General features: G+C 55.5%; 1 protein-coding gene across 1 annotated transcript; it reads right to left on the reverse strand.

The window, feature by feature from the left end:
* Positions 1 to 15: 15 nt before the first annotated feature.
* Positions 16 to 25,465, reverse strand: LOC103529452 (myomegalin). The gene is given in 41 exon segments (XM_030455686.1): positions 16 to 578; positions 793 to 839; positions 953 to 1,070; positions 1,150 to 1,701; positions 1,868 to 1,974; positions 2,181 to 2,305; positions 2,390 to 2,567; positions 2,660 to 2,779; positions 3,404 to 3,535; positions 3,702 to 3,923; positions 4,471 to 4,582; positions 4,584 to 4,654; positions 4,973 to 5,190; positions 5,491 to 5,542; positions 5,770 to 6,005; positions 6,255 to 6,729; positions 6,814 to 6,930; positions 7,068 to 7,239; positions 7,328 to 7,643; positions 7,749 to 7,909; positions 8,030 to 8,112; positions 11,947 to 12,074; positions 12,756 to 12,868; positions 13,167 to 13,304; positions 13,738 to 13,854; positions 14,031 to 14,119; positions 14,644 to 14,722; positions 15,757 to 15,900; positions 16,734 to 16,928; positions 17,174 to 17,353; positions 17,644 to 17,781; positions 18,073 to 18,186; positions 18,513 to 18,671; positions 19,190 to 19,408; positions 19,531 to 19,623; positions 19,878 to 19,997; positions 21,632 to 21,751; positions 24,139 to 24,444; positions 24,447 to 24,752; positions 24,754 to 24,879; positions 24,881 to 25,465. Coding segments are annotated over 41 exon segments (6,939 nt in total). The 5' UTR covers positions 25,286 to 25,465; the 3' UTR covers positions 16 to 542.
* Between the last annotated feature and the right edge of the window lie 973 nt (positions 25,466 to 26,438).

A 26,438-nucleotide genomic window follows, 5' to 3' on the forward strand; every position in this document is an offset into this window, starting at 1 on the left:
GGAATACCAGCAACACCACAACCCAAATGAAACCTTTATTGGGGACTCTCCAGCCACTGAACAGAAACATGGCATTTCTTACATCTTCCTCCCACGCTGGGGCCCCCCCATACCTGGAGAGCCCCCAAAGAGCAGCTCTGATACTTCTGTCTATATACATATACATATATCCATAAGCAGGGACAGGCACACAGTGGGATTACAGAGTTACCAAGTCCTGGGGTGAGTGATGCTCAGTGCAGAGGGCTGTGATGCCCCACTCAGCACTGTGGATGGAAGAGGGACAAGAACTGAAGCACGGGGCAGGCAAGGCCAAGCCAGCAGCTGCTGCTGCTCTGATGCCAAGCAACGTTGGGCAGAGGGGACTCAACCACCACAGAATCCCAAACCCACTAACTGCAGAGCTGGCCATCCCAGACCCCTGTCCACTCCAGCCCTTGGCAGTAGCAGGGGGGTCTGCTCCAGCCTCCTGGTGTGGCAGGGCTCAGCAGCCAGCGGGCTGTTCCATGGCCTGGGGCATGGCACCCAACCCTGCCTGGGGCTCAGGCAACTGGCAAGACCTGCTGGTGGGCCTTCACCTGGGGAGAGAGCATGGAGAGCAGTAAGTGGAGCACTGCCAGGGCAGGCCTGTGCCTGGGGACAGGGACACACAAGGAATACGGGTCCCTGCGTCCCCACACCCAGCTGGCCCCTCAGCACCTGCCATCAGCCACCACCCTGCCATCTGTGCCCAACCCCAGGGCATCAGGGTGGGGGCTCCTATTCCTGGTGTATCCTTGAGGGCAGCCTTACCTCCAGGTTTGTCCTGGCCTTGCACAGCACGTTGTGTGTCCTGGTCACTGCAAAGGAGAGAGGGAGAGATCAGCGAGGTCCTTGAGCTGTGGAGCCTCTCCAGGCACACAGGGACCAGGCCAGCTTGGTAATGCCACCCCTCAGCAGGACATCAGCATACACTGGCTCACGATGAACTGCTCCATGCTGTCCTTGAGCCTGGCTGTGCTCTGCAGAGCATTCTCCCTCTCCGAGAGCTGAGCTCGCAGCGCTGCGATCTCCCCCCGCAGCGCCTGCTCCTAGGATGAGATGAGCACAGTGAGAGGGGTCAAGCACTCATCCTGCCCACTGCCCTGCCCTGCCCTGCCAGGTCCTTACCTTGCCCTGGTGCTTGGCAGGGCTGGCAGGCAGCACGGTGCCCCAGAAGGCAGTGAGGAGCGATGCACACTGCTCCAGGATGCGGTGCAGGGCGCTGGCACTGCCCCAGAGGTGCCCGGCGCCCGCCCATCCCAAGGTCTGTGGGAGAAGGGTGCAGGAGCGGGTGCTGCCAGGGCACCTGCACCCTGCTGCACCCAGGGACTCACCCTGCCCAGCCCCATGCTGCAAGGCAGCTCTGGCAGCAGACTCTACCTGCTGCTCACCAGCCCTGTGAGCCCTGAGGCTCATCCTGGGCTCAGGAGACACTTTAGGGACGGTCCATGGAGCAGGGTCTGACCCTTGGCTGCCACCAGCTCGGTCCTGCCCACACTTTACCTCCTTTCCCGGGAGCTGGCAGCTGCTCAGCCCCAGTGCTGGGCGTGTGAGACACATCAGCTCATGGGCCAGAGCCTTCCCCTCCAGAACATGCTGCTCCAGAGCCCGGTATGTGTCCAGGCGGCCGATGATGTGAGGCCCGGTCGGTCCCTCACTCTTCCTCACTGCTGGTTCTGTGGGATGAGCAGGGTGAGGACTGCTGCCTGCTGTGTCCCTCCCCATCCCATCCTGGGGGCTTGGCTCAGCTCTGGACTCGCAGTCCTTGCTCATCAAGGGTGCTGCCAGGAGCTCCTCAGGGCTCAGCAACCCTGGAGGCAGACGTGTGGGTGGGCAGGCTCTGGTACCCACCCTCCTTCTGCTGGGCCACCAGTTTGTCAGAGGGCAGCGAGGAGAAGAGGGGAGCTGCTGAACTTGTGCCAACATCCCGCACTGGAGGAGATGGGAAGCAGCCTGGAACAAGAAGCACCTGAGCCCCTGCAGGCTGTGGCTCTGTGCCTGGGGCTTTGGGGTCCTGCTCTCCCTCTCTGCCTGCCAGCAGGGCCACCGTGTCCCTTTTGCTGCCACAACAGGAGAGTTGTTTGGGCCTGCCCAGGGGTTACAGAGACCAAGATCAGGAGCCAGGCAGAGGGGCTGGGGCTGGTGGGAGGGTCCTGTACCTGCGTGGGTCTCAGCAGAGGGGCCAGGGAGGCTCTCGTAGACGTTCAGCTCTGCACGCAGGGTCTGGAGGAGCAGGTGGTGCTCCTCACACTGCTGCTGCATGAGTGTCACAGTGTGCTGCAGCCTACGGAGAGGTGAGAAATGGATCCAGAGACAGCTGTCCCACCCAGCCCTGCTGTCCCCAAGGCCACCATGCCCCAAAGCTGACCTGTTGTTGTCCTCCTGCAGAGAATGCCTCTCCTCCCGGAGCTGCCGGATGCTCTCTTGGTGTTCTGCAAGCTCCTCCCTCAGCCTCCGCTGCTCCCCGCGCCTCTGGCACAGCTCTGCCTCAGCCTCCCGCACCCGGGAGCAGGCAGACAGAAGTGCCTCCTGCACCCGTGCCAGCTCTAGGGACAGAGAGCATGGAGGTGTCACTGCCACCTCACTCACTCAGTGCCTTCTGGGACTCAGACCCGGGAGGTTGTTGGCTCGGTGGTACCTTGGGAGATGTGGTCACGCTGGAGCCGCAGGGTTCGGTTGTCCTCACGCAGAGCCTGGTTCTCATTGCTCACCTGCAGCCCTGGCTCTGAGCCCTGGCCATAGACATCACTGGGCAGTCCTGCAAAGAGGGCACCAGTGCTGAGTCTCTGTCCTGACACTCTGCCCCACAAAGGGGGAGCATCACAGAATCATCCGGGTTGGAAAGGAGCTCTGAGAGCATCCAGTCCAACCCTTGATCCACTCCCCCCGTGGTTCCCAGCCCATGGCACTCAGTGCCACATTCAGTCTCTTCTTAAAAACCTCCAGGGATGGAGAATCCACCCCCTCCCTGGGCAGCCCATCCCAATGCCTCAGCACCCTCTCTGCAAAGAATTTCTTCCTAATGTCCAACCTAACTCTGTCATGGCAGAGCTTAAGCCCATGGCCTCTTGTCTGACTGATCTCTGCCTGGGAGCAGAGCCCAACCCCCCCCTGGCTCCAACCTCCTTTCAGGGAGTTGTAGAGAGTGATGAGGTCTCCCCTGAGCCTCCTCTTCTCCAGCCTCAACACCCCCAGCTCCCTCAGCCCTTCCTCACAGGACTTGTGCTCCCTGTGCAATCGGGTGTGCATAGGTTGTCCCCCTTTCTTCTCAGAGCACTGGGCTGCCCCGCAGCCCTGTCCCCATCCCACAGCCCTGTCCCTGTTCCTGTCCCGCAGCCCTGTCCCCTGGCCCCATCCCGCAGCCCTGTCCCTGCCCCCGTACCGCAGCCCTTGCCGGGGGGGCTCAGCCGGCGTTCCAGCTGCTCCCGCAGTCGGTCGTTGGTGCAGATGGATTCCTCCAAGCGCTGGCGCAGGCTGCGGATCTCCACCAAGTGCTCCTCCAGCAGGTCTGCCCCTGCCGGAACCGAGGTGACAGTTCAGGGTGGGGATGTCTGTGGCATCTGCCCCATGTGATTCCCACCATCCTGCTCCCTACCAGGGCCATGTCCCATAGCCAGGTCTCCTTCCTTTTCCCCCAAACCCAGCTGAAGTGCCTCCATGCTCTCCAGCATCAGCCTTACCTGTTAGCTTCTGGCTGGAGGGGTACCCCAAAGGCAGGGCCCCATAAGGCATCTGGCCAGGAGGAGGTACATCCCAGAGGGCATGGGGCTTGGTGGCCCCAGGGATCTTAGCCAGGCTCTGCAGTGTGCTGTGTGGGCAGAGTGATCCTGGGGCTTTGCTGCCCTCTCCAAAGGGGCCCAGTGGGGCTGTGGGTTTTGCTGGTGCCACAGGCAATGTCACACCTGCACACAGAGGGTAAAGCAGTGAGGAGGAGGAAGGCAGTGAGCAGGGAGAGAGAATGGGGGTACCACCCCCCTGCCATGTGCCCTCTTCTCACTCTGCCCAACAGTTCATCCCCATGTCCCCCCCCATGGTGATCCCCTGCCACCAACCTCCTATCCTGGTCAAACCCATTCCCCGTGAAGAATAGAGGCTCTCCCAGGGCTTGCTGATCACGTGGCATGAGCTGGAGTGTCTCAGCTCTGCTACTACACAACAATTAACCAAATCAGCCTTTTCTTGGGGGCCCCAGGATGTGCAAGCACCCACATCAAGGGCTAACACTGCCTCAGGCTGCACCCATCCCACCCGCCAGGTCCTCTCTACGGAAGAGTCACATATGTCCATTGTCCCCCAGCCAGAGAGATGAGACCCCAGCCCTGATGCAGTAACCCTGTGTGGCAGGAAAAAGGCTTGGACAGGACAGGCAAGATCAGAGAGGGCAAGGGGCCACATGGCACAGCACCCAAGGCACACAGGACCAACCCCATGCTGGAGGCACACGCTCACTTTCTCCCAGCTGCCTCTGGAGCACCTGCAGTTCCTGCTGTGCCTCGGCCAGGGAGCACACAGGGGTCCTGCAGCAGCCCAGGAGCGGGGCAGCCACAGGAGGGGGGGGGCCTGGCAGGCAGGAAGGGGGGCAGCACAGGCTGAGGGGCACTAACAGGTTTGGGCAAGGAGTCAAAGTGAAGGCCTAGAGACAGGAGAAAGATGGAGAGAGATGTTAATGTGGCTCTGACTCAGCCTGGCAAGGACCCCTCCTCCCTGACACACCCTGAGCATCAATGTCCCTGGGCACAGAGGCACAGAAAGGGCCCTTTGTAGGGGCTCTCACCCCCCTGAGATGCTCCCCTGCAGCCCCAGGTGCTGTGTTGCTCAGCCCCCAGGCTGGTGTTGGGGCACAGTGCCCCACAGACAGCTCCTGCCCAGGCCTGGTGGGCACTTACTGCTGCAGGGACCCTCATGCAATGTCCCCAGCCTGCAGTCCTGGTCCCTGAGCACCCCATGGTACCTGTGGGCTGGGCAGGCTCCTCGTGGCACTGGCTGCACTCGCTGGCCACATCCCCATCAGAGAAGGGTTCCAGCCCCTCAGACACAAAGGAGGTGCTGGTAGCAGAGCAGGATGATTCTGAGGGTGGGCAGCTGCTGCCTGGGGAATCACAGCGCTCCTGGAGCTTTGCCTCTAAGGTCTTGATCACCTTTTCCTTCTCCTGGAGCTCCCGGCTAAGCCTGTGGAGGTGGCCCATCACCAGGGTTGCTAGGCCTGGTGACCCACAGCCCTTCTTCACAGTGCACATTCCAGCATGATACCCCACAGGGCACATCCCACCTGTGCTGCAAGGCAGCTCGGAGCCATGAGATACCCAACCCAACCCAGAGGCTTCCCATCCCCAGAGCAGAGGCAGCTCCAGGGTGTCCACTTGGAGTGGAGACCCCAAGGGCACCCTGGGCTTCCATCCTAAGAGCAGTGACAGCCCCTGGAGAGCCCATGCAGAGCAGATCCCTCAGGCTCTCACTGGAAATGGGTACCTCAGAGCCAGGAGTTCGTGGCTGGTTTTATCCTCCCCATCCTGTCGATCTCCTGAAAAAAAACAAAGCAGAAAGGAGCCAATCAGTGTCCCCATGCCCCAGGCTGCCCATTCCCAAAAAAAGCCATAGCAAGATGGGACAGCTCAACTCCCAGCAGGTAGCCCAGAGGGCACAAGCTGTCTGAATGACCCATCAAAGCATCCCTTCCTAGGTAACTTTGGTAACCTGGGTAATCCTTCCTGGTATCCCTCCCCCCTCCCCCCAGTGGTTGGTACTTACTGGTTCCCAGTTTGTCACTGAGCCTCTCAGCCAGCTGCCTACCCTGGGCCAGCTGCTCCCGGAAGCCCTGGCCCAGGTAGTAGTCGATGTCAGTGCCTCGGAGGAGGTCCTCAAAGGACTGCAGGGCATCGCGCAGGTGCTGGGTCAGGTTGCGGCTCACTCCTCTGCCCTCCCGCAGCGTCTGCCGCAGGTGGGACAGCTCCCGGGCCTGCGCCTGGATCAGCGAGTCGTACTTCCTGATGGGAATCAGCAAGGGGAAGGGGAGGTCTACAGGAGAGCTGCCAGACCCACCCTCCCCACCCAGAGAGCACGGCAGGGATGGGGGTGCCATGGGTGGGAGTCTGCGCATCATCTACACCCACTGCACAAACGCCCCACGGCGCCCAGCAGCAAGGAAAGCATGCAGCAAAAAAATCCCCACCCTTAAGCAGCCCCTGGAAAAACCCATATCACCCTCTTTTTGTCCCAGAGCCCTACAGCCATACCCAGGCCAAGTGGCAGATTGCAGCTCCTTGGGCAGAACTCCTCCACGCTTGCTGGCGGGCAGCTGCGCCTCCAGGAGGGCGACGCGGTGCAGGAGGTGCTGCAGGTCACGGTGTGCCCGTGGGGTGGGTGGGCAGAGGGTGCCACGGCCGTCAGACTGCCAGCCCTCATCCTCATCAGTCAGGCTGTGGGAGGGGGAGGTCAGGGCCGTGGGGCCCAGAGGGGCCCGCTCGGCACCCGAGGTGTAGCCGCTGGTGAGGGAGATGGATCGGGCACGGCGCTGCAGGTTCTGTATCACTTTGTTGGCGTTGAGCAGCTGTGCTTTGAGGTCCTGGATGTGTTGGTGCAAGGCTCCCACGTCCTCTGGTGTCATGGTTTTCCGAGCAGCCTTGCCCACCCTGGGCACCCCTGGCTTGTACAGGGATCCTGGCTCCTCACCCAGGCTGGGCTCGCTGAACACATCGGGCTCCTCACACTCTGCAGAGGGGACAGGGCATGGTCTCACTTTTCTGGGATGGGCAGGTGAGGCACAGAGATCCATGGAGCCCTGGCTCTCCTTACCAGGACTGGTTGTCTCGTCCCGGTCAGCCTCGGTCTCACTCCGTGCACAGGTCTCATAGCCCAGGTCCTGGATGTCCACCTGAACTTGCTTGCTGAGCTGCTGGGCTTGGGGTTCACCTGTGGGGTACCCCCATTAGCTCAGGGTCCCCTTCTGGGTGGGATTCACCACCCCTATCCCACATGCAGCAGGGTGCAGAGGGCAACACCAGGCTCAGCAGAAACCTCCCCCAGTCCCACCCAGGGTTTTAACTCACGGAGCAGAACGTGGTACTTCTTCAGCTTCTCAGCTTGTGCCCGCACCACGGCCTCGGAGGCAGCGAGCTTGTCCTGCAGCTCTCGGCAGTGCCTTTGCCCCTGCACCACTTGGGAGTGCAGCTCTGCTGTGCCCAGCCCCAGCCAGCCCCCAACACCCGCGGTGTCCTCCGCCTGCCAGAGGGGACAGAGATGGTGTGAGCTCCTCATTTCCATCCCCATCTCCATCCTCATCCCGGTGGCCCACACCCAGGGCACTTACATGGCTACCATCTCCTCCACCCAGGGTGCCAGGGCAAGGTCTTTTAGGCGTGTCATCCTGGGGCCGTGCCTCCAGGGCTGGGCGTTTAGCAGGTACAGGTCCCCTCTCTGCCAGAACTCCCTGGCCACCCCCACTGCCACCGGCTGGGCGGTCCTCAAGGGCACCTTGGCTCTTCCGCTGGAGCCTGCAGGGTTCGGGGGCTGGGGGGCTGCCCAGCCCACCCTCCTCCTGCTCCCCACTCTCCAGCAGCGACGTGGCTTCACCCATCCGCTCCTTCAGCTCGGCGTTCTCCAGGTACAGGCTCAGCATCGCCTTCCTGGGGGCAAAAGGCACTGTGGAGGGCAGGCTGGGGCTGGATTGCAGGGTAACCCCCCCTTCAAGACACTGCCACCCCCTGGCTCCAGAGTACCAGGGCTCTTACCTGATGTGGGAGACAGAGGAGAAGCCGGCTTCCTCCAGCTGTGCCTTCAGGTCCCGCAGCTCTGCTTCTGCCCGCAGCTCCCTCTCTGGCACAGCAGGAGCTGGGCTCCCCATCAGGGTCCTTTCTGTGCTCCGGTTTTCCTTAGGGGCCTGGGGGCTGCTCTAGAGAGAGAGAGAGAAAGGCAGAAGGTGACAGGGATGTTTCCAACGGGACCAGGACAGAGTCTGGCAGTGGCACAGTGCACAGCTCTACCACCCCAGTGCCACGCTGCCCTGACTCACCTGCTGGGTTGCCACGCCATGGGCTGCCTCCTCCTTGATGCTGTTGGTGCTGGTGTCATCAGCATCTGAGCCTGTGGCCTGACCTAGGGGACAGCACAGCACAGGGAGGCACTCAAAGAAGTGGCCACAGCAGGAATGCCTCTGTCCCCTCCTCCCCAGTGATGCTCATGGCCACTGCAGGCAGCCCCGGGGCAAGCACCCACTCTCACACATTCCTCCTGTGTTGTAGCACAAGACTGGGGTCCCCTCGATGTCCTTGTGCCTCAACACCCCTTCCCTGCACCCTGGAGATCCAACCCATCACTCTGTGCTGGCCCTGCACCAAGGGAGGGGACAGCCTCAGCTGCCACAATGATGGCACGCCCCCTGTCCCCATCTCTGCCTTCAGATCACCTCATATTTGCTGCCCCAACACAGGTGCCACCCACCTTGCACCCACGTCACAGGCTGCAGCAGCCCATGGTGGGGCAGAGAGGCTCAGGGGAAGGAGCCCAGGGGTACACCTCACACCACTGCCTGCCCAGACAGGGGCAGCTCCAGGAGAGCAACACCAACCAACCAACCTGTCCTCATCACCCAAGTCCTGCTGCCATATGTGGCACTGGGCTCTTGGGGACACTCGTGTCCCATGCCACAGCCTATGAAGGGCTCAGACCCACCCTGCCCCATAAAGCTGGGGACATCCTTTTCTGCTTGCAGACAGCTCTGCTCCTGCCCCCTTGATGCAGAGCCTAGAGCAGGCACTTGAACCCCTTGCTTGAGCACCTTTCCTCCCACCCAGCTGCAGGGTCCTGCTTGGGCTGGGACTCTTTTCCCCAGGGAAAGGAGAGCCCAAGACCAGCCCTGGGGCTGTGCAGAGGTTCCAGAGCAACCTCTGCCTCACAGGAGGTGCAGCTGCTTTGCCCGTGGCCAAACCCACCATCAGGTCTGGAGCTCCCAGGCAAGGCAGAAGACAGAGCAGAACACTGAGAAATCCTGGCAGCAGAGAGAAAAAAATGTCTCTGCTGAAGGCAAAGCCATCAAGGGAAGCACTTAGCTCCTGGGAAGAAGAGCCAAGGACCAGCCAGGAGCATACCTTGTAGCAGGGCACCCAGCTGCACATAAATGGTGGCAACATCTGGGAGACCCACTGGTAACAAACAACTGCCAGGAAATGGCAAAAAATGGGGGCATCTCAGTGCCAAGCCTGGGCAGACATCACCCTGCATGGTGAAACCTGTTCACCTCAGGGAGCAAGGACAGCCTGGATGGAAAAGCACTGTTCCAGGAGCAAAAAAAGTTTAGAGACACCTGGAAGCAGCAGCACCCCAGTGAAGAAGCAGATCCCATGGCAATTCAGCCAAAGCACAGCCCCTAGGGACACAAGCTGCCAGGTGACAAAGCAACCAGGGCTGGAGCTCAATGCCTTCAGGGTAAGGGGGTGCAAACCCCTTCATTGCAGACTTTGCTGGGGGGTTGAGGGCCACATGCACATGGCTCTCAAGCTGAGTGACCATGACTGAGAGGGCAGGGAAGGGGGGCTGCTGCTCTGGGGGCACAGGTGAACCACACCTCTGATGCCAGGGTACAGCACCCCACTTTCCACCATTCCCTACAGCTCTGCACAGTTCCAGGGCTGGGGCACAAAAAAGGGAGCACAAATCTCAAGGGGAAAAAAAAATAAGGGGAGAAGGTGGTGCTGGGGGAGCAGAGAAGCATGGATGTTAGCAGGCTGCCTAGGCTGCTGTTCACCAAGTGCTTGAACCCTCCATGGCAGGAGGAGCACACCAGGATCCAAAATCAAGGGGACAGGAGCTGCTCAGCTGTCTGTGTATCACCACCACCACCACCGACACCAAAGGAGATGCAAACCCAGCGCTGTTTTTTCACTCCTGCAGTTTTCACCTTGCTTAAGGGCAAAAAAGAATGAGTTGCATGGGTTGGAAATTGCAAATAGCTCAGAGGCACAGGACCCTGAGGTGCACTGAAAGTCTGCACCCTGCTGGGAACATGAAGTTGGAAAGGAAACTGAGAGGGGAAGGTGAGACCTTCAGGAAGAGCTGTGAGACAGCACAAAGCACTGCAGCTCGGCAGAGGGTGCTTCCAGGCATGGGATGCTCGGGTTGGTCCTCCCGCAGGGCAGAGGAGGGGACAGGCAGGGAAAAGAGGGATGAAAGGAAGCACTCAAGAACAGAGTGGAAAAGTTGGGACGGCACAGCCCAGGATAATGCTCCCCCTATGGGGCACTTGACAGCAGCGATGCGAACAGAGGGAAGGACAGATCTGCAACATAAGACACAGCAAGAAAAGATGGGAGCTGCCAGGACTCCCCTCCTGGGATGCCAGTGGGACTGTGCTGGGTCCTGGACTCCATGGCATCTGCGGGAACAGGGAGCCAGCATGGAGAAAGGAAAGTGGAAAGGAAAGGGACACAAAGGCTCCTACAAAGTGAAAGGCAGAAGGACAACGATGCTGCTACACGGAAAGGTGAGAGGAATGAGATGAAACACCAGAAAGGAAAAGCTAACCAAGTACCAGAGCTGCCCAGAAGCCACCAGCTGTGAGCCTTCAGGCCACATGAGAACTGCTGAACTCACCACATAGCTAGGAGCAGACCCAGAGGAGTAGGGCTGACCTGCTGTGTGTGAAGGGAGAGCTGTGCTGCCTCCTGTCCTTGCCTGTGGCAGGGAAGAGAAGAGCTCTGCATGGGGGCAAGGCATGGGATGGTCAGTGCCATGTGAAGCAGTCACAAGGAGGTGTGCAGCAGAGCCACCACAGCTCCAGGTGGTGCAGCCCAGCAAGATGGAGCTTCTTTGGCTCCCCCTCCTCCTCCTTCAGCTCCCTCAGCAAGATGCTCAAGAGGTGCAAAATTTTTCCTTGGGAAGCGATGGAGTTGAGAGAGCTGATCCATAGCCCAGAGGAAGCACTGATCATCAGAAAGCTGCTCTTGCATTTCTGCTTTCACACCAGCAGAGTGTGAATCACAATCCCAGGAGGCAAAAACAGGCCCTAGAAAAGTTATGCAGTGGTGACATGCAAGACTGTCCCCAGCAAAGCAGAAACAGGGCCCTGCCCATTGCAGAAGGGGAGCCTGAGAGATGTGCATGTAACAAGGGAGGGAGCAGACCCAGCCCAGACCCTGGGAGCAGGGACAGGTCTAAGTCACCCCAAACCATCTCCCAAAAAGAGGAGGAAACTCCCCTTTGAGGCAGTCAGAAGCCAGTTTCAGACAACTTAGAATTAGGGGAGGAAAAACCAAAAGGTTAAAAAAAAAACCTCAGTAAAATCATCAATACTGGAGGAGGGTTTGGTTTATACATAAAATGAACTGTTGCTTCTGCACTCAAGACTTGTGTAAGAGTCCCAGGAAGTGCCACGACATCTTGTGGCCTTTCCTCAAGTTCTCTGGCACTGGAACCCACTTTTCCATATACTCCTTCTCATTTTGGGCCATCAACCCAAGAGGGGGATGTCACTGGGTAAGAAAAATGGTGAGGGATTACAAAAACTCACACTCATGCACTTGGGAGATGAGAGAGAACATCTGGTGTTTCCTTCAGAGAAAGGGAATCTTTATTTGGCCCATGGGGATGGGAGGAGAAGGAAGATGAGGGGAAACCAACTAAAATGGAATGATTTCAATGTGCAAATACATCAGTGGCCAGGGGGGAGGGTCAGACAGGAAAACACATGAGAGACACAGGTGGATTGCACTGACCGCCGTTTCCAAAGCAGCTCAAAAATAAAACAAAACAACAACAACAACAAAAAGCCTTGCACCAGTTCTACTGTACCATTCCTAGCTACCAAAGATTCCCTCCCAGAGTCAGTGGGACAAGGCTGGCTTGGTTAGTGAACCGTTTTCTGTGGCAGGAGGGCGAGTGTCAGTGCTCAGAAGGCATGCTGGGGTAGGACTCTCACACGCTCCTGCTCCCCACCTCCTGTGGTGCCCTGTGTCTCCAGCCTGCTCAAACGCTCCAAACTTCTTCCAAGAGCTTCTTCCAGCTGTCCCCGCAGCTCCTGGGCCCCTTCCAGCGCCACCTGCAGGGTACGGTCTCTCGCAGCACTGAGCAGATGCGCGGCACAAAAGGTAACAGGGTTAGAGAGAGGTGCAGCAAAGCACAGTCACATCGGCCCCTCCACCCGGGACTGCCACTTCACTGCTCCCCAGGCAGCTGGGCCACCTCTTGCCTCACCTCTAAACCTCCCCAAAAAAAAAGGCTCCAGCCCATGGTAAGGGCTTCCAGTCACAGCTGTTCCTCAGTACTTACCCAAAGCACTCCACTTATGTGCCACCAGGTAGCTCAAATATCCCAGAGGCTGCAGCCTCACGAAAGGCAGGGGATTAGAGAGGACAGAGGACACAGGCCAGGCTGCACTGAGGGACAGCTGCCAGGATGAGCACCTAGATAAATCCTTATCAACCCAAGAGTTGGTTGGAAACTGGGCAGCAGCCTCTGAAAGGTGGCCAAGTGTGGGTGGGAAGCTGAGACACCAAGGGACGAAAGACAGGGAAGAGATGGAAATGCCAGGGCCTGAACAAGAGGTGGAAGTGGGAGGACTTGAGGTAATATTTCCAGCTGGTCACTGCAGCCTCTCCATGGGAAGGAAACAGCCTAAAACTGGGACTCCCAAGGCCACATCTCCCTGATTCTTTACCTAGATTCCCTCTCTTTCCCACTGAGGGCTTTCAGGATGATCACAGCTTTAGGATTGTCCCACTGGACCACAAGGTAGCCTCACTCACCTGTCTGGGTGTGTGTGGAACTTGACCAGGCTGCCATAGAGCTGCCTCTCTGCCTGCAGAGCCTCATTTAACCTGTTCCTCTCAGCCACCAGCCCTTCCAGCATCAGCAACAACTGGTGGGAGAGAACAGACAAGGCACAAAACTTAGAGACAGAAATCAAAGGAGGCATCTGGCTGCCTCAGAGAAGGTCTCCCCTTCCACTCTTGCTTGTGGCCAGTGTCAGTCCTGGACTCCCAAAAGGCTTTGCCTTTGAGACAAGGGATGAAGGGAACCAATCCTCCCTCTCCTTTGTATTCCCCCCTCCATGATTCCAAGAACAAGGGCACCTCAGCATACCCAAAGGATGAAAATTAAACCTGGTAACTGAGCACCAGCAGAAACACTCAAGCTTGCCTCTCCTGGCACACTACCTGCTGCCTTCTGTTCCCAGTAGCCTCCTGTCCTTGGGACTCTGCTATGGCCACTTTCTCCCGGAGCACCAGCACTTCTTGAGTCAGCCTTTCCACGGCTGGAATTTCTTCAGGATCCACCAGCTGCATCTGCAGATCCTGAAAACCAACAGCAGGAGGGCTCAGTAACAAGGACAGCTGGAACCTTCATGATCCTCCCTGGAATGCAACTGCCAAAAATTTTCCAGTGTTTGGCAAGACCCAGGTCTCCTAAGACAAAAAATGCCAAAGCACCCAGAGTGTATTAGGCACAGACAACAGCCTGGAGCAAGAACTGAGAAGGGACACAAGGCACAGTGTTTAAGGGACTCAAAGAACAGTGTCTGGCACACAAGGAGCAAAAAGCCAAATAACAGCATGCTGGGGGGTCACAGTCAGTGTCTTCTAGCTAAAATAATAGAGGGTTGCAGGCAAATCAGTAGCAGCACCACCCCTGGACAGGCAGCCACATTATCCTGAGAGAAAAGGGTGAACAGAGACTCTTCTGCAGCCTTCCCAGGTGGAACTGAGCCAGCACAGTGCATTATCTCACCTTGACGAGATCCTCTTTGATCTGGATGGTCCTGGTCAATGACTCTATGTCTGAGGCCTGCACCTGCAGCTCTTCCTCCTGTGTGGCCACCACAGCCTGGAGAGCAGCAAGCTCCCGCTAAGGAGGGAAGAGAAGTCCTTGAAAACCTTCAGAAAACAAGCAAGAGCCCTCTGCAAGCTGCCATCCCATTTCTGTTACTGGGGGTACCCTCACAAAACCCAAACCCTCCACTGAGGGGCAGCCCAGTGGTCTCCTGTAAGCAGAGACCAGCACAGCCATCATTACAAGCTCACCCTGCTTTCTCTTTCCTTCTTTGCCATTAGCTCCAACTCCTCTTTGGCATTAACAAGATCCTTCTCCAGCTCTGCTGCTGATGTCGAAACTGCAAAGACAGTTTGGTTACTGTAGGGTTGTGGTGTGTCAGCTCCAACCCCAGGGACAGACAGAGCCCTTCTCTGGCAAGACAGATGCTCTGCTCCTCATCACACTGCCTCTCAGTAAACACTCTTCTTCCCTGCCTCATCCCTCACAGCAGCCCAAGGCAACAGCAACATCCCAGGCCTGCTCTCCTGCCTCTGCCAAACCTCAGGTGTCCTGGCCCCAAGGCAAAACCCAAACCAGCTGCACTTGTCTGAGCCCAGCCTGAACCATACAGCCAAAAACCTCTCACTGGAAAGCATCAGCTTTAGAGTAGAAGCACCTCAAACCCAACACCAGTCTCTCTCTTTCCCAGTGTCCCATCCCCAGACATCCCTGAACCATCACCCAAAGGGAAGGCACAACTTCATTTCAAAATACTGACTCTTGCTCAAAGCTCTCTCCTAGTTTTATGTTACCATGTTTCCCCCACACCAAAAAGCCCTGGCCCTGTCTGGGGACTTTGAAAGAAGCCGTGACTACACTCACTTCCCTCTGTCCTGCAGCTGCTGTCCACCTGTGGGGGTCTGGAAATGGCTGTAGCTCCAGAAGCTCTTTGCAGTATTTCCTGAAAACACAAAAAGCCTCCAGGTTTTCACCTCTACTGGTGGCAGAGCACTCACAGCTTCCTCAGAGCTCCAGGAGAGCAGCAGAGCTGTTGGCTGCTTTGCTTATGCCTCAGATTTGTAAGAAACCAACGAAGGGGATCTTGCCAGGCAGTGGGGAGAAGTGAATTGCAGGCAGCCTGGAAGCTCTGGCCTTGTTTTGTTTGGCACTAGGAGGCTGCTGGTAGAGAGCACCTTCATGGTAAGGACTAAACAGGTTTCACTTGACTGCAGCAAACCCATCTTTCAACTGAGACTCTACAGAGAGATCTACATCTTCATTCAGAGATGTGGCCCAGAGGGATCATGCAGGAAGGAAAACACTGAGCTGGGTCCATATGCACATCCCTGGAAGTCCCTAGAGCTCACTTTGATCCTGGGAATAGAAACAGCAACCTGTTTACAGCTGCTTAAAAGCATTCAAGATGTCAGCTCACCAATAAGCCACTAACAGCTGCTCAAGCAGGAGCATGGCATATGCAGCCTTGAAGTTGTGTACAGCCTCCAAGGGGCTTTTAGCAAAGCTGCTTTAAAAATACCAACTCCAATTGTGGAAGAGACAGCAAACAGCCAGCAGGCCCTGCCAAGAATTAGTGGGAACTAAATTTAGATCTCTTGTCCCCTCCAGAATGTGACAATGTCAGGGAGGTGATCACAATACAGAGAAGCAGCCCAGCCCAAGGAAGGACTGGGTCACTGCTGGAAGGTCAGAGGGTGGATTTCTCTCATATTCTCACGTGCCCTAAGGACTCAAAAACTGCCTGATCAAAATGAAAGGAGACACTGAGTGACAAAAGCTGGTGGAATCAAGATCAGAACATCCAGGCAGCATTTCTGCTTCTCAGTTTCTTCTCCTCGTCCTATAGGAAGCCTCTCCCCTAATCCCACTTTCATTTCTATCATGCTCTGTGGTGCTCTCTCCCATTTCCTCCTGTGTCAATCAGTTCCACCACAGAGCCTCGAGGCCACAGGCAGAGAAAAAGAACACAGTTCTTACTTGGATGGGCTGTTTGTCCTCCTTCAACAGCCTGGCACCAGCTGACTGGGTCCCCACAGGCTCCTTCCCCAGCACGTGCTGGCGTAAGAGTTGTAACTCAGAGCTCCTTTCAGCCAAGGCATGGGCCATCTTCTCAGCAGCCATCTGATTGAGGAGGAAAAGCAGGGGTAGAAAGAGGTGGGAGCCCTGTCCCTCACATTCCTTATGGACTAAGGGAAAAAAAACCTCAACGTTTATTTGCCTCTTGAGGCTAGAAGTGCTTTGGCAAACCAGCCTGGGAGCTACTGCTCCTGGCTACTCAGAGTGACTCCACTGCAGCCCTCCCATCTCAGGCCAAGCCTTGCTTGCCAAGTACTCAGCCTACAAGGAACAAGCTCCTCGGGTTCTCTCACCCCACTGGGGAGTGAGGAAAGACAGAGGCAAAGAGCAGGAGACAGTGCTTGGACTTTTAGCCCCCTTTTTCTGAAAGGAAACTTGAGGCAAACTATCCTGGCTAATGCTGAACCACACCAGTGTGCAAGAGCAGGCACAGTAGGAGTTGTGGATTTTTAAGTGTCCTTCACTGGTTTGACCAACATGTAAGTGCAGAGGCAAGGAGCAGAGCTTCCTCCAGACTTCTGCACTACACTAGAAACAGCTCAGACTCTTCCTTTCTAGGTTGGTCACACCCATATGAAGCAAGGTCCTCCCAAGGACCCTTTGCTGCCCCAAGCCCAGGAGCACAGGTATCTAAGAGGACCTGCACCTCCTTCCCCACCACACACACAAACCCTGCCCACTCCTGACATCTTAGCACTGCTACAAGAGCTGCTGCTTCATCACTGCTCCCATGTGCTGGTGAGACCAACCTAGGAACAGCTGATGGCACCTTTTGTGGTTCTTCAATGCTCAGCAGCTCCAGCAGACTGCACCAAGAGCAGCCAGAGACCAGAGCCACCTAGCCCAGCATCCCCACTGCAGCACTGCACACAACTCACTTGGCTCTGCTGCTCCTTGGTGCTCATGGCCTGCAGCAGCTCCCGGATTTCAGCATCATGCTCCATGGTCTGATGGTTCCTGTCACTGAGCAGATCCTGCAGCATCTTCTCCTTCTGCTGGAGACGCAAGCACAGCTCCTCTGCTACTTCTCTCTGTCCTGGGCTCAACTTGCACAGCAGAGTTGCTGTAAGCTCCTGAAAAAGGAGAGGGAGGAAGGGAGAGGTGGAGAGACATTGCTGCCATTGAACTGCAAGCTGTTGAAGGCCAAATACCTCTTCAGCCTGTGTGCACCTCTCTCAGCAAGCACAGGTATTGACAGGTGCCCAAAGCAACCAGCTTCCACAGCAATGGGCACAGGTTCAGGAGGCTCTGGTTTAGAGCCACTGCCTCTTCAGACAAACCAGCTGAAGGCTCAGGAAGCCAAGACTGAAGTCCTTACCTCCACTTCCTTGTTTCTGTCATGCAGGCAGGTCTGCAGCTGCTGGATGATCCCCTCCTGCTCTTTCTGCCTGCTGCGGGATTTGGCCTCCATCTCCTCCTTCAGCCAGTGGAGGTTTTGGCAGGTTGCTGAGACCTGCTCTAGTTCCAGAGTTTTGGCTTTCAGAAGGCTCTCCAAGCTCTGGGGACCACAAAAGAAGCAGCTCAATCAGGGACAGGGACTTTATCCTGAATTAAGCAGAACTGGAAATACCAGTCTCTCTTGCCAGTGGAGTCATACAGATTCACCCCCATCCTCTCCAGACACCACCTCTGCACCCAGCTCAGAAATTAAGAGTAACTCAGGAACTTTCCAGATACACACAGGGCCAGGGAAAACCCAACACCCTGCAGCTGCTCTCTCCAGCAATGAGCAGAGCATTCATGGGAAGGTTTCTCTGGCACCACACCACAGCCCTGCTGGACACTCACATGAATGGTGGCCTCGTTGCTGGACAGGACATTGCGCAACCTCTCCAGGTCACAGCCACGCTCCCTTATTGAGAGATGCAGCTGCTGCAGCTCTTGCTCCTTCTTCTCCAGGGCAAAGAACTTCTCATCTACTGCTCTCTAGGGTAAGAGGGGATATTCACTCAGAATGGGGTAGCAGCACTCTGCAGCACACCACTCACTTTGGAGGGTACCGGGCAGCAGCGCTCTGCAGCGCGCCGCTCACTTTGGAGGGCACCTCAGCTCCCCCTTCCAGAGGACTTTTCTGGAAGGCTGAGCCATGAAGAGCACATGGAAGACATGGTCACCCCTTGGGTCACCCCCACCCAGGGGATCCCCTGCTGATGGCAGCCCACAGACTGACCCACTGGGAAAAGAGAGAGAGAGAGACATCACCAACAGACTGCTCACCTCCAGAGCAGCATCCCTGTCGCTGACTCGCTGCTGCAGTTTCTCCAACATGACATTCATGGCTGCAGGGCTCTTGTCCAGACTTTGCTGGCACTGCAGAAGTTCCCTTGATTCCTAGAGGTCACCCAAAAGGATCACAATACAACTGTCAGTCCAGAAGCCCCACCAGAAAGCACCACAGGAGAGCCAGGGCAAACCACCTCCACCTTACACCTGGTCTGCTCCCCACACCCAGGGTGGCAGAGCCTCAGCACCTGGGGCTATCACCTGCCAAGGGTCACCAGGCACTGCTGCACCTTTTACCAACCCAGAAGCACCTCTTGCCTTCCCTTCTTTGGAGGGAGTGAAAGCTACAGACTGGTTTTTGCATAGTCAGCTACAGAAGGAGGAGGCAGGGGGCATAACTAGTTAAGCAGAGCTTGGATCTCTCTGCATCTCACCTGAAGAAGCTGCTCCTTGCGAGCCAGCAGCTGACTCAAACGCTGAACTCTCTGCTCCTGGGCCTGCAGCTCCCGGGATTTCTCCCACTCCAAAGTTTGGAGCTGCTGAGCCTTGTCCTGCAGCTCTGCCTGCAGCTGCTGTACCACAGCACGCAGCTCCTGCAGGGAAAAGCATGCAACTTGGCAGTCAGTCTCAACAGACCAATCTGAAGAAGCCGAGGGTTGCAGAAGCAGCCAAAAATGCTCTGCAAAAATCCTCGAGCTTTTACAACTCAAAATACACCTCCAAGGTCAGGAAGCTTGAATTTTCTTAATTTCCCAGGGTACCCCCACACCTCAACCCCTAGCTCTGGCCACAGCCAGGGCTTTACATCACTTACAGTTAACCTGTGCAGCAGCAGACATGAACTAGGTAACACAGCAGAGAGATGGCACATTTGCACCAGCCAAAGGCATACAAGTGACAACATACCCTCAACAAATGTCTCTGCTGATTCTAAGTCCTCAGATATTGAAACAAAGGAGGCTGGAGAATTCTCCCTGCCATCTTTGACAGGGGGTTATGCCAAGTGTGTCCAGATTTGGACAGTGTAGGTAGAAATAATGACTAAGAGCTGGGTACTGACTACACCAGAGTCAAGTCACATAACCCCAGAGACTTCCAGGCTAAGTCGTACCTGGTTGTGTTTCCAGGTTGCCTTTTTCTGCTGCTCTTCCTCACGCACCATGGTCTCCAGGTGCTGGGTTGCTCTCCTGGCTTCAGCCAGTTGATGATCTTTCTGGCGCTGAGCTCTTTTCAGTTTCTGCACCTCCAGCTTGGTGCAGAAAAGTGTGTTCTGAAGATCCAGGGGTGACATTTGCTGCTGCTCCTGGGGTGAGAGTGTGCTCTCTGCCATCTAACCCGAGTGAGGAGCAGAGAAACTTTGTTACTGGATAGCAACTCACTTCAGGAAGGAGATTTAAAGAGGTATCCCTGGAGAATGAAACCTGAAATAACTGAGGCTTGCCAAGGACATACCTGCAACTGTCCCTGCTGGCTTCTCTGTAACATGTCCTGCAGCTTGGCCATGGTCTCGTTCTGCCCCTCGATGATCCGATATAGCTCTTCTGTCTACAGGGCAAAGGACAGGAAGCCCAGTCATGGAGAAACCCAGCAGAAACCCAGCAGAAACCCCCCTCTCCCAAGCCCCCAGAGTGGATGATGACACATGTCATCATTACATGAAAGAGCTTTGCAAGAAATAATTTAATGAGCTGCAGGATGCCTGGAAATGGCTTAAGCATTCCCTTTCAGGCACAGCCTATGCTGCTGACACACTTCACTCTTTTGGGCAGCACCACCCAGCCCACTTTCAAAACTATTACCTTATTCTCTTTGCTCTTCAGGGCCTCGTTCAGACTCTGGATGGTGTGATCCTGCCTCTGTGATGTTTCTTGGGCAGATTTTAATTCAAAATTCAATTCGTTCAGCTTTTCCTGTAACAACTGCAGACAGAAATACAATGCTCATTTAATGATGACTCTACACAAACACTCTTAGGACTCCCTCCAAGACCCTACAGCCTTAGTATTCAACAGACCAAGATCAATGTGGCTCCCTCTAAAGCCCATAAATACTGAGGCTGGGGTGGTGACTGGCAAACAAAGCCTTCAGCCCCTCCTTAGGACTGTTCAGTGCTTCTGGTCCCTCCAATGCAGCCCCCACACGCAGGACAGAGGTTACAGGCTTGGCTTCACATGTCATACTGCCTCTCACATACTACAGGAGTTTTGCTCAGACTGCCCCACAGCCTTCCCAGTTTTCTATCGTTTGTTTCTGTTCCCTTAAGAGGAGAGGGACTTCTTCAGCCCCAAAATCCCCAAGAGATCTGAACAAAGAAAAAAATTCAATACAGAGAAGCTACACATTAAAAAAAAAAACATTCCCTTTGCTTCTCAGATCCTCCAGAGCACTGCATCTGATCCTGGACAATCTTCCAGCCCCTCCCTTCTTTTACTGCCTCCCTGACCCCCAGGCACTCTTTGCAGCAACTGCTAGTCTGATCATCTGATTTGATCAGATCAGTGCCTTATTCAGCCTCAAGTTCTGGCTCCAGCCAGCAGAGTCCAGCCAGTGCCAGCACCCAACAGCATGGCTGCAGTGCAGTGCCACGAAGTCTCTGTGGCTGCTTTACAATCTGGAGAACCTTTGCCTTTGACATCTGGAACAGCTTCAGGTTGGTTCTCTGTTTGCACCAACAATATCATGACACAGCACACCTTGTGCATTTAAGCAGCTGCTTGTTAGCATTCTCAGCATGTTGCCTGTTTGCATTCTTAGCCTTGGATGATAAAAATCTTTCTTGTAACTTACTCTAGCCTCCACTTTTTAAGGAGTTGGTGCTGCTGCATGGTTTCCTCCTGTTGCTCATTAGTTTGCACACCTGTCATATTATCTCTTCTCAAAGAGACACTCCCTGTAAACTGCTTAAACACTTCCACCTCTATTTACTGGGCCTTGGGCCTCTTATTTCCCTGTCACCCTTTGTGGTCCAGGCAGCTCCAAGAGCTTACACCTGTCCCCACTTTTAAAGAAAAGATCCCATCCCAATGTTTCTTCTCCTTTTCCCAGTGGAATCCCCAGTGCAATTTACCTTGGAGTTCAAGAACATAACTAAGACCATCTACCCCTTGCAAAATGTGCTAAATTTGATCTGCCTCCAGGCAACTCAGCTGCCTGTTTCTTTCCTAAGAAAGCCTTTAAATCAAAATTAAAACAAGACTGCCTCTGCACTCTTACTGCTTGCAAAAAACAAGGCAGCTGTCTCAAAAGCCCCTTCTCTTCCTGCATGAGGCTCAGCCCATGCAAACCCAAAGTGAGCTGGTAGCAGGGAAATTCTTCAGAAACAATGTTTGCAAAAATAAGTCTGGAAAATGTGCACAGCACTGGCTGCAGGAGGAACGTAAAATGCTTTTAACTCAAGCTGGCAGACAGCAGCACTGACAATGGTGTGTCAGCACACACACCCTTGATGGAAAAGAGGTGGAGAAGCCTGGCTGCAGCCAGGTTAGAAGGCACCCTCTAACAGCACTTACATCAGCCTCACTAGCCACTGAATCTGCTGTTCATGAAGAAATACCTTGTTGGCAGCTTCAGACTGCTGGATTTTTCCCTGCAGCTCTGCAGCACACAGGTTGGACACGTGCTCCCCCACTGCAGGGTCACCTGGAGCTGGCTGATGATGTTCATCCTGCAAATTCTGGAGGGGGAGGAGAAAGAGAAACAGCTCAGTTATTGCACTGGCTTCTTCTGATCAGCCATCAGAGATCTTGAAGCATGGGCTTAAAAATGTCACACTGTGCTTTTCTGTCTCCAAAACATCATGCCTGTGTCTCCCTTCACCTGTGAGGCAGACTGGCACCTGAACTTGAACAGTGGCAGCAAGCAAGTTTCCAAGGTTTGGATCAGAGAGGGAGACCTGCTTGTATCTGTCAAAGAAGAGATCTTTTGAAATAAGGTTAAATAAAACAGAAAAAAAAATAAACAAAAAGGAAAACACACATTTCCTCACAGTTTGCACATTCCAAAGAAAAATAAGCTAAGAGCAGGGAGGGGAAAGGCTGAGTCAGATTCAGAGTCCAAAGTCCCAAGGGCCCAAATGCTTCCCTGCAGCCATGTCAGCAGCACAGCTCTCAGGAGCCTCTCCTGCATCAGCATTTGGCTGACAAGCCCTCCCCAGTACATCTCCAGCAGAGCCAGCACACACTGAGCTAGACAGAACACTTCTTTAGAAAAATAATAATCACAGCACTCTCCAAGCCTGCCAAGCTCACATCTGCCCAGAGCAGTGGGTAAAAGATGGGCTGTCAGGAGGGTGACATTTTCCTTGCTGGCAGCACAGGCGGCTCTAAGAGCTTGTCTGGGTTTTGTGGGGGAGTTTCCTGGGGTTGTGGTGATGAAGAATTGCTGGTTCAAGAAAATGCCCAAGAAGACAGTGCCTACAAGCTCACCTAGGTACTGACAACAGCAGGTTTTGCAGCTCACTGCAGGAAATTGAAAAGAGAACAGCAGTTTCCCAACAGCAATAAGGGAACTGTGGCCCTATGTATTCCTTTTATGTTACCAAAAAGGGGCTTATTCATATGAACAAGTGGCCAGAAATACCTGACTTCAAAAAAAAAAAGTGTGTTGCTCCTACAAAGAAAAATAATTTATACAAGAACCACCTGGTTTACTTGCTGCTGCCTGGACTTCCCATTTTGCTCTTAAAGCCACCTAAAGGACTAAATGCTTTCCCCCTTCTGCCAGACCCAAAGCCCCCAAGTGCTGCCACCACCATGGCAGGGAACAGGCAGTAAAAAATCCCCCAGGGTGAATTCCTGGAGGAGACAGTCGGATGGGAGAGGCTGGGGGTTGGAAAAAGTCCTCTAAAGCAGTTCCAAGAAAAGGCTGGTGGCATGTGACAGAGAGCCAAGCTGTAAGCACACCATGCAGGTTGTGCCATCTATTCAGATTATCTTTATGCTGTAAATACATCCCTAACACTGAAAATTAGTAGAAAGCAACAGAGATGAGAGGAGCAGCCAGGCCCCACCTCACGTCCTCAGCCTGCCCGTGCAATGCCTTTGTGCACCACATGAAAATTCAGGTTTTTTACATTCCTCCCTAGCATCTCTGAGGCAGGTTTTTGTGGGAAAAGCACACAGCTCTGGGAAATGCCCCAGCAGATGGGATAGTAAGCAGTGCTGGCTCAATAGGAAGCATAATTTAGCACAGCTACAGTTGCCATAGTAATAAACAAGCATTTTTTTCTAATCCCCCAGGCTACCTAGAGCATTAGACAGCACTAAGGCTGCTAATGGGAATGCAATTAGGTTGACACGGATATTCCTCAATTGAAGCTGACTGAGGCCCTCTATTCATTAAGGAAAGTGGCAAAGCAGTTACAAGTTCAGCTTTTTGACTGCATGCTAATGAAGATTTCATTAAAGCCAGCAAAAGAGGCAATCCTGAGCTACAGAAGGACCAACATCAAGGCAGGTAACTCCATCAGAAGTGCTGTGAAAGCAGGAGCTTTCATCACCTTTCAGCAACACCTGCTGTTAATTGATCAATCTTTTCAAAGGATGAGAAAATAAACCAATTATCTAGAATACCAACCCTAAAGTCATCCTCTGGCACAAATCCACCTGCAAGGACACACCTTTTCCTCAGGGCTCTGACACTGAACCATCACCCTGACACAAAGAAAACACATTTGCTGGAAAACACATGCCCAGAAGCTTAAAGCCTCCTTTGGTTGTGGGTAAGAGTCACACGGACTTCTCAAAGAGAAAGCTGGAATGAAGCTGCTGTTGTCTCAGCAGAACAAAGATAAAGCAAGCAAAGAGCTCAGACCATCTATTAGCCTGCACTGGCAGGGAAAGCTGATGGAGATGGGGGGGAGAATGACAGTTTCCCAGAACACAAGGAGCAAATGGGTGGGTGACAGAAGTATGACAGAGGCAGCACACCTAAAAAAGGAGAGAGGTGCCTATTCTTAGCCCTAGGTTGAGCAACTCGTGGCTATCTGCTTTATCTCAGAGCAAAAGAATCCCTAGTGGGCTCGGCATCAGGCCACAGGGATGGTGGCACAATGACCTCTACCTGTACCCGCAGTGGCATATAATCCTCACAGATGTCATCCCACAGCTCCTGCAGTTCAGAAATCTCCGGGGAAAGACTCAAAAGAGCTCTGGAAAAAGATTTTCTGTCCGTGTTCAGGAAGGCAGAACCAGCACCCACTGAGGCAGAAGCACTGCCATCTGCCAAGTCACGTCTCAGCTTGGGAGGGGGCAAGCTGGACTTCACAGGAATAGGTAGCCTGCTGCCCCGGGGGCTCTGAAGGGGTTTGTAGTCCAAAGCCTTGATCAAGCTGAGGGCCAGCTCCAGCCTGTTCCCACTCTGCGAAGAAGCTCGGGGTCATTGCGGTCATCTGAGAAGTCATCATATTCCCACTGCCTTTCAACCCCTTATCTGCAATCTTCATCCTTCTGCTGCAGAGGGCTCGCCTCCACGGTCGTGTCCAGGGACTCAACAGAGGACGCCGGCGTCCCTTCCTCCATGCTTTCCCCATCCACGGGCCCCTCTGGCACTGGCAGACTCCGCTGTGTCGCATCCGGAGGACCCCTCGTTCCCTATGCTGGTCGACCACCGCTGGACATCCCACAGGAGATGCTCCTGGCCACTTTCCGTGGCACTTTGCAAATGGCTTCGTAGTCGCGCATCAGCCACGCGCAGGGCGGCACAGCCCCGGCACGCCGCGGGCGGTTACCCGCTCCCTCTGTGGCGTGGGCAGCTGTGTGGCTCCAGGCCGTGCTCCTCTTGCTCAGCCCAATACTCGTACCCGGGAATAAGCGAAGTCCTCCTGCAGAAGGGCCGCGTACCGTACATCGGCAGGTTGGAAAGATCACGGTCCATCCCCGGCTCTGTCATCGGTACCGGGGTCTTCGTTGTTCCTGCGGTACATGCTGGAGATGCAGAACTTGAGGCGGTCTTTCTCCAGCAGCAGCTTCTGCAGGCGCTCGATGGAGAGGGCCTCGATGCGCGCGATGACGGTGTCGAACCTGTAGATGCGGTCCAGCATGAAGGCACACTTGCTGCAAGCGAACTCGGATTTGCCATCCCGGCACAGCTCCCTGCCCAGGACATGGGAAAGCAGCACCTGGAGGTTCAGCTTGGCCGCCGTGTGGAAGATCCATCGCCGCTGGTTGCCGCACAGCTCCCGGCCGCAGATCCGGCAGGTTTCCTTCATCCTCCCTCCCACCCGCTGCCCCAACTTACTTCCAGGGGTTCTCAAGACACCTTCCTGAAGCTTCTACCGCTCACTCAGCGCATCTCCTGGGGCACAGCTGCTTCAAGCCCCGGACCCATCAGTGCTTCTCACCCCACCAATCCCCCCTTTTTAGGAGGGTGTCATGCTGGGCCTCTTGGTACCACAGCCACACCCCACTCTACAGCATCTCCCTCACGTCCCACCCAACCCACACCACTCTTCTCCCTCCCCAGGGCTGACGCTCGCCCTTTCGCTGCCCCACTCTCCTTACAGCTCCCTCGCCTCCAAGGCTGCCCCTCTGTCCTCACTGCCTCCCTTCCACGGGGCCGCCCCTCACCCCCTCTGCCCCTCAGGCCCCGCCGCTTCGCCTCCCCCCCTCGCTGCCGCCAAGGATGCTCCTGCCACGGCGGCGCTCCGCTTCTGGCTCAGGTTTCAAGATGGCGGCGGACGACAGAGAGCGCCCTTCCCCTCCTCCCCGGGGGGCGGGAGCTGCCGGCAGCCTGACGGGATTTGTAGTCTCCGCGTCCGCCGCGAAACGGCGCATGGGCAGTGTCTCACAGGTGGGGCTGGCACAGTGACAGTGACAAGGACAGTGACAGTGCATGGCCAGTGCTGGGACATCAGTCCCCATGATAGTCCCCAGCCTCAGTCTGTGCCCCACGATGCCAGCGCCCCTCACTCACGCCTGCCTGCAGTGCCAGGTGCACCCCGCCCGGTGCCAGCGCCACATAACTGTCCCAACGCCACATCCCAGTCCCAGCTCCAGCTCCAGGCCAGGAGGCAGTGCCAGGGAGGACATGGCCCCACAGCACAAGGCCACCAGCACACACACACCAGTACCCACACCACGGCACCCACTTGTATCCACAGCAGGACCACCAAGCAGGAGGCTCATTCACTGGTGACCCATGGCTGCTGGGGACCGGCGCTGTGCCACCAAAGGCACAGCATGGCCAGAGCTGGGCAGCTTCCAGGAACCCGCTGCTCTGATCCCTCACAGCCCCGGAATCCCACCTGGCACCACGCCAGGCTGCCGGGGGTATTTTAAGACCTGGGATTTAAACCTGTAACCAGGCACAGGCGGCACTGACACCGCATGAGGACTGGGAGGGCTGTTGGCGTGTCCCAGAGC

Source organism: Calypte anna, chromosome 8 (assembly GCF_003957555.1).
Source record: "Calypte anna isolate BGI_N300 chromosome 8, bCalAnn1_v1.p, whole genome shotgun sequence".
In the NCBI taxonomy this organism is placed as follows: Eukaryota; Metazoa; Chordata; class Aves; order Apodiformes; family Trochilidae; genus Calypte; species Calypte anna.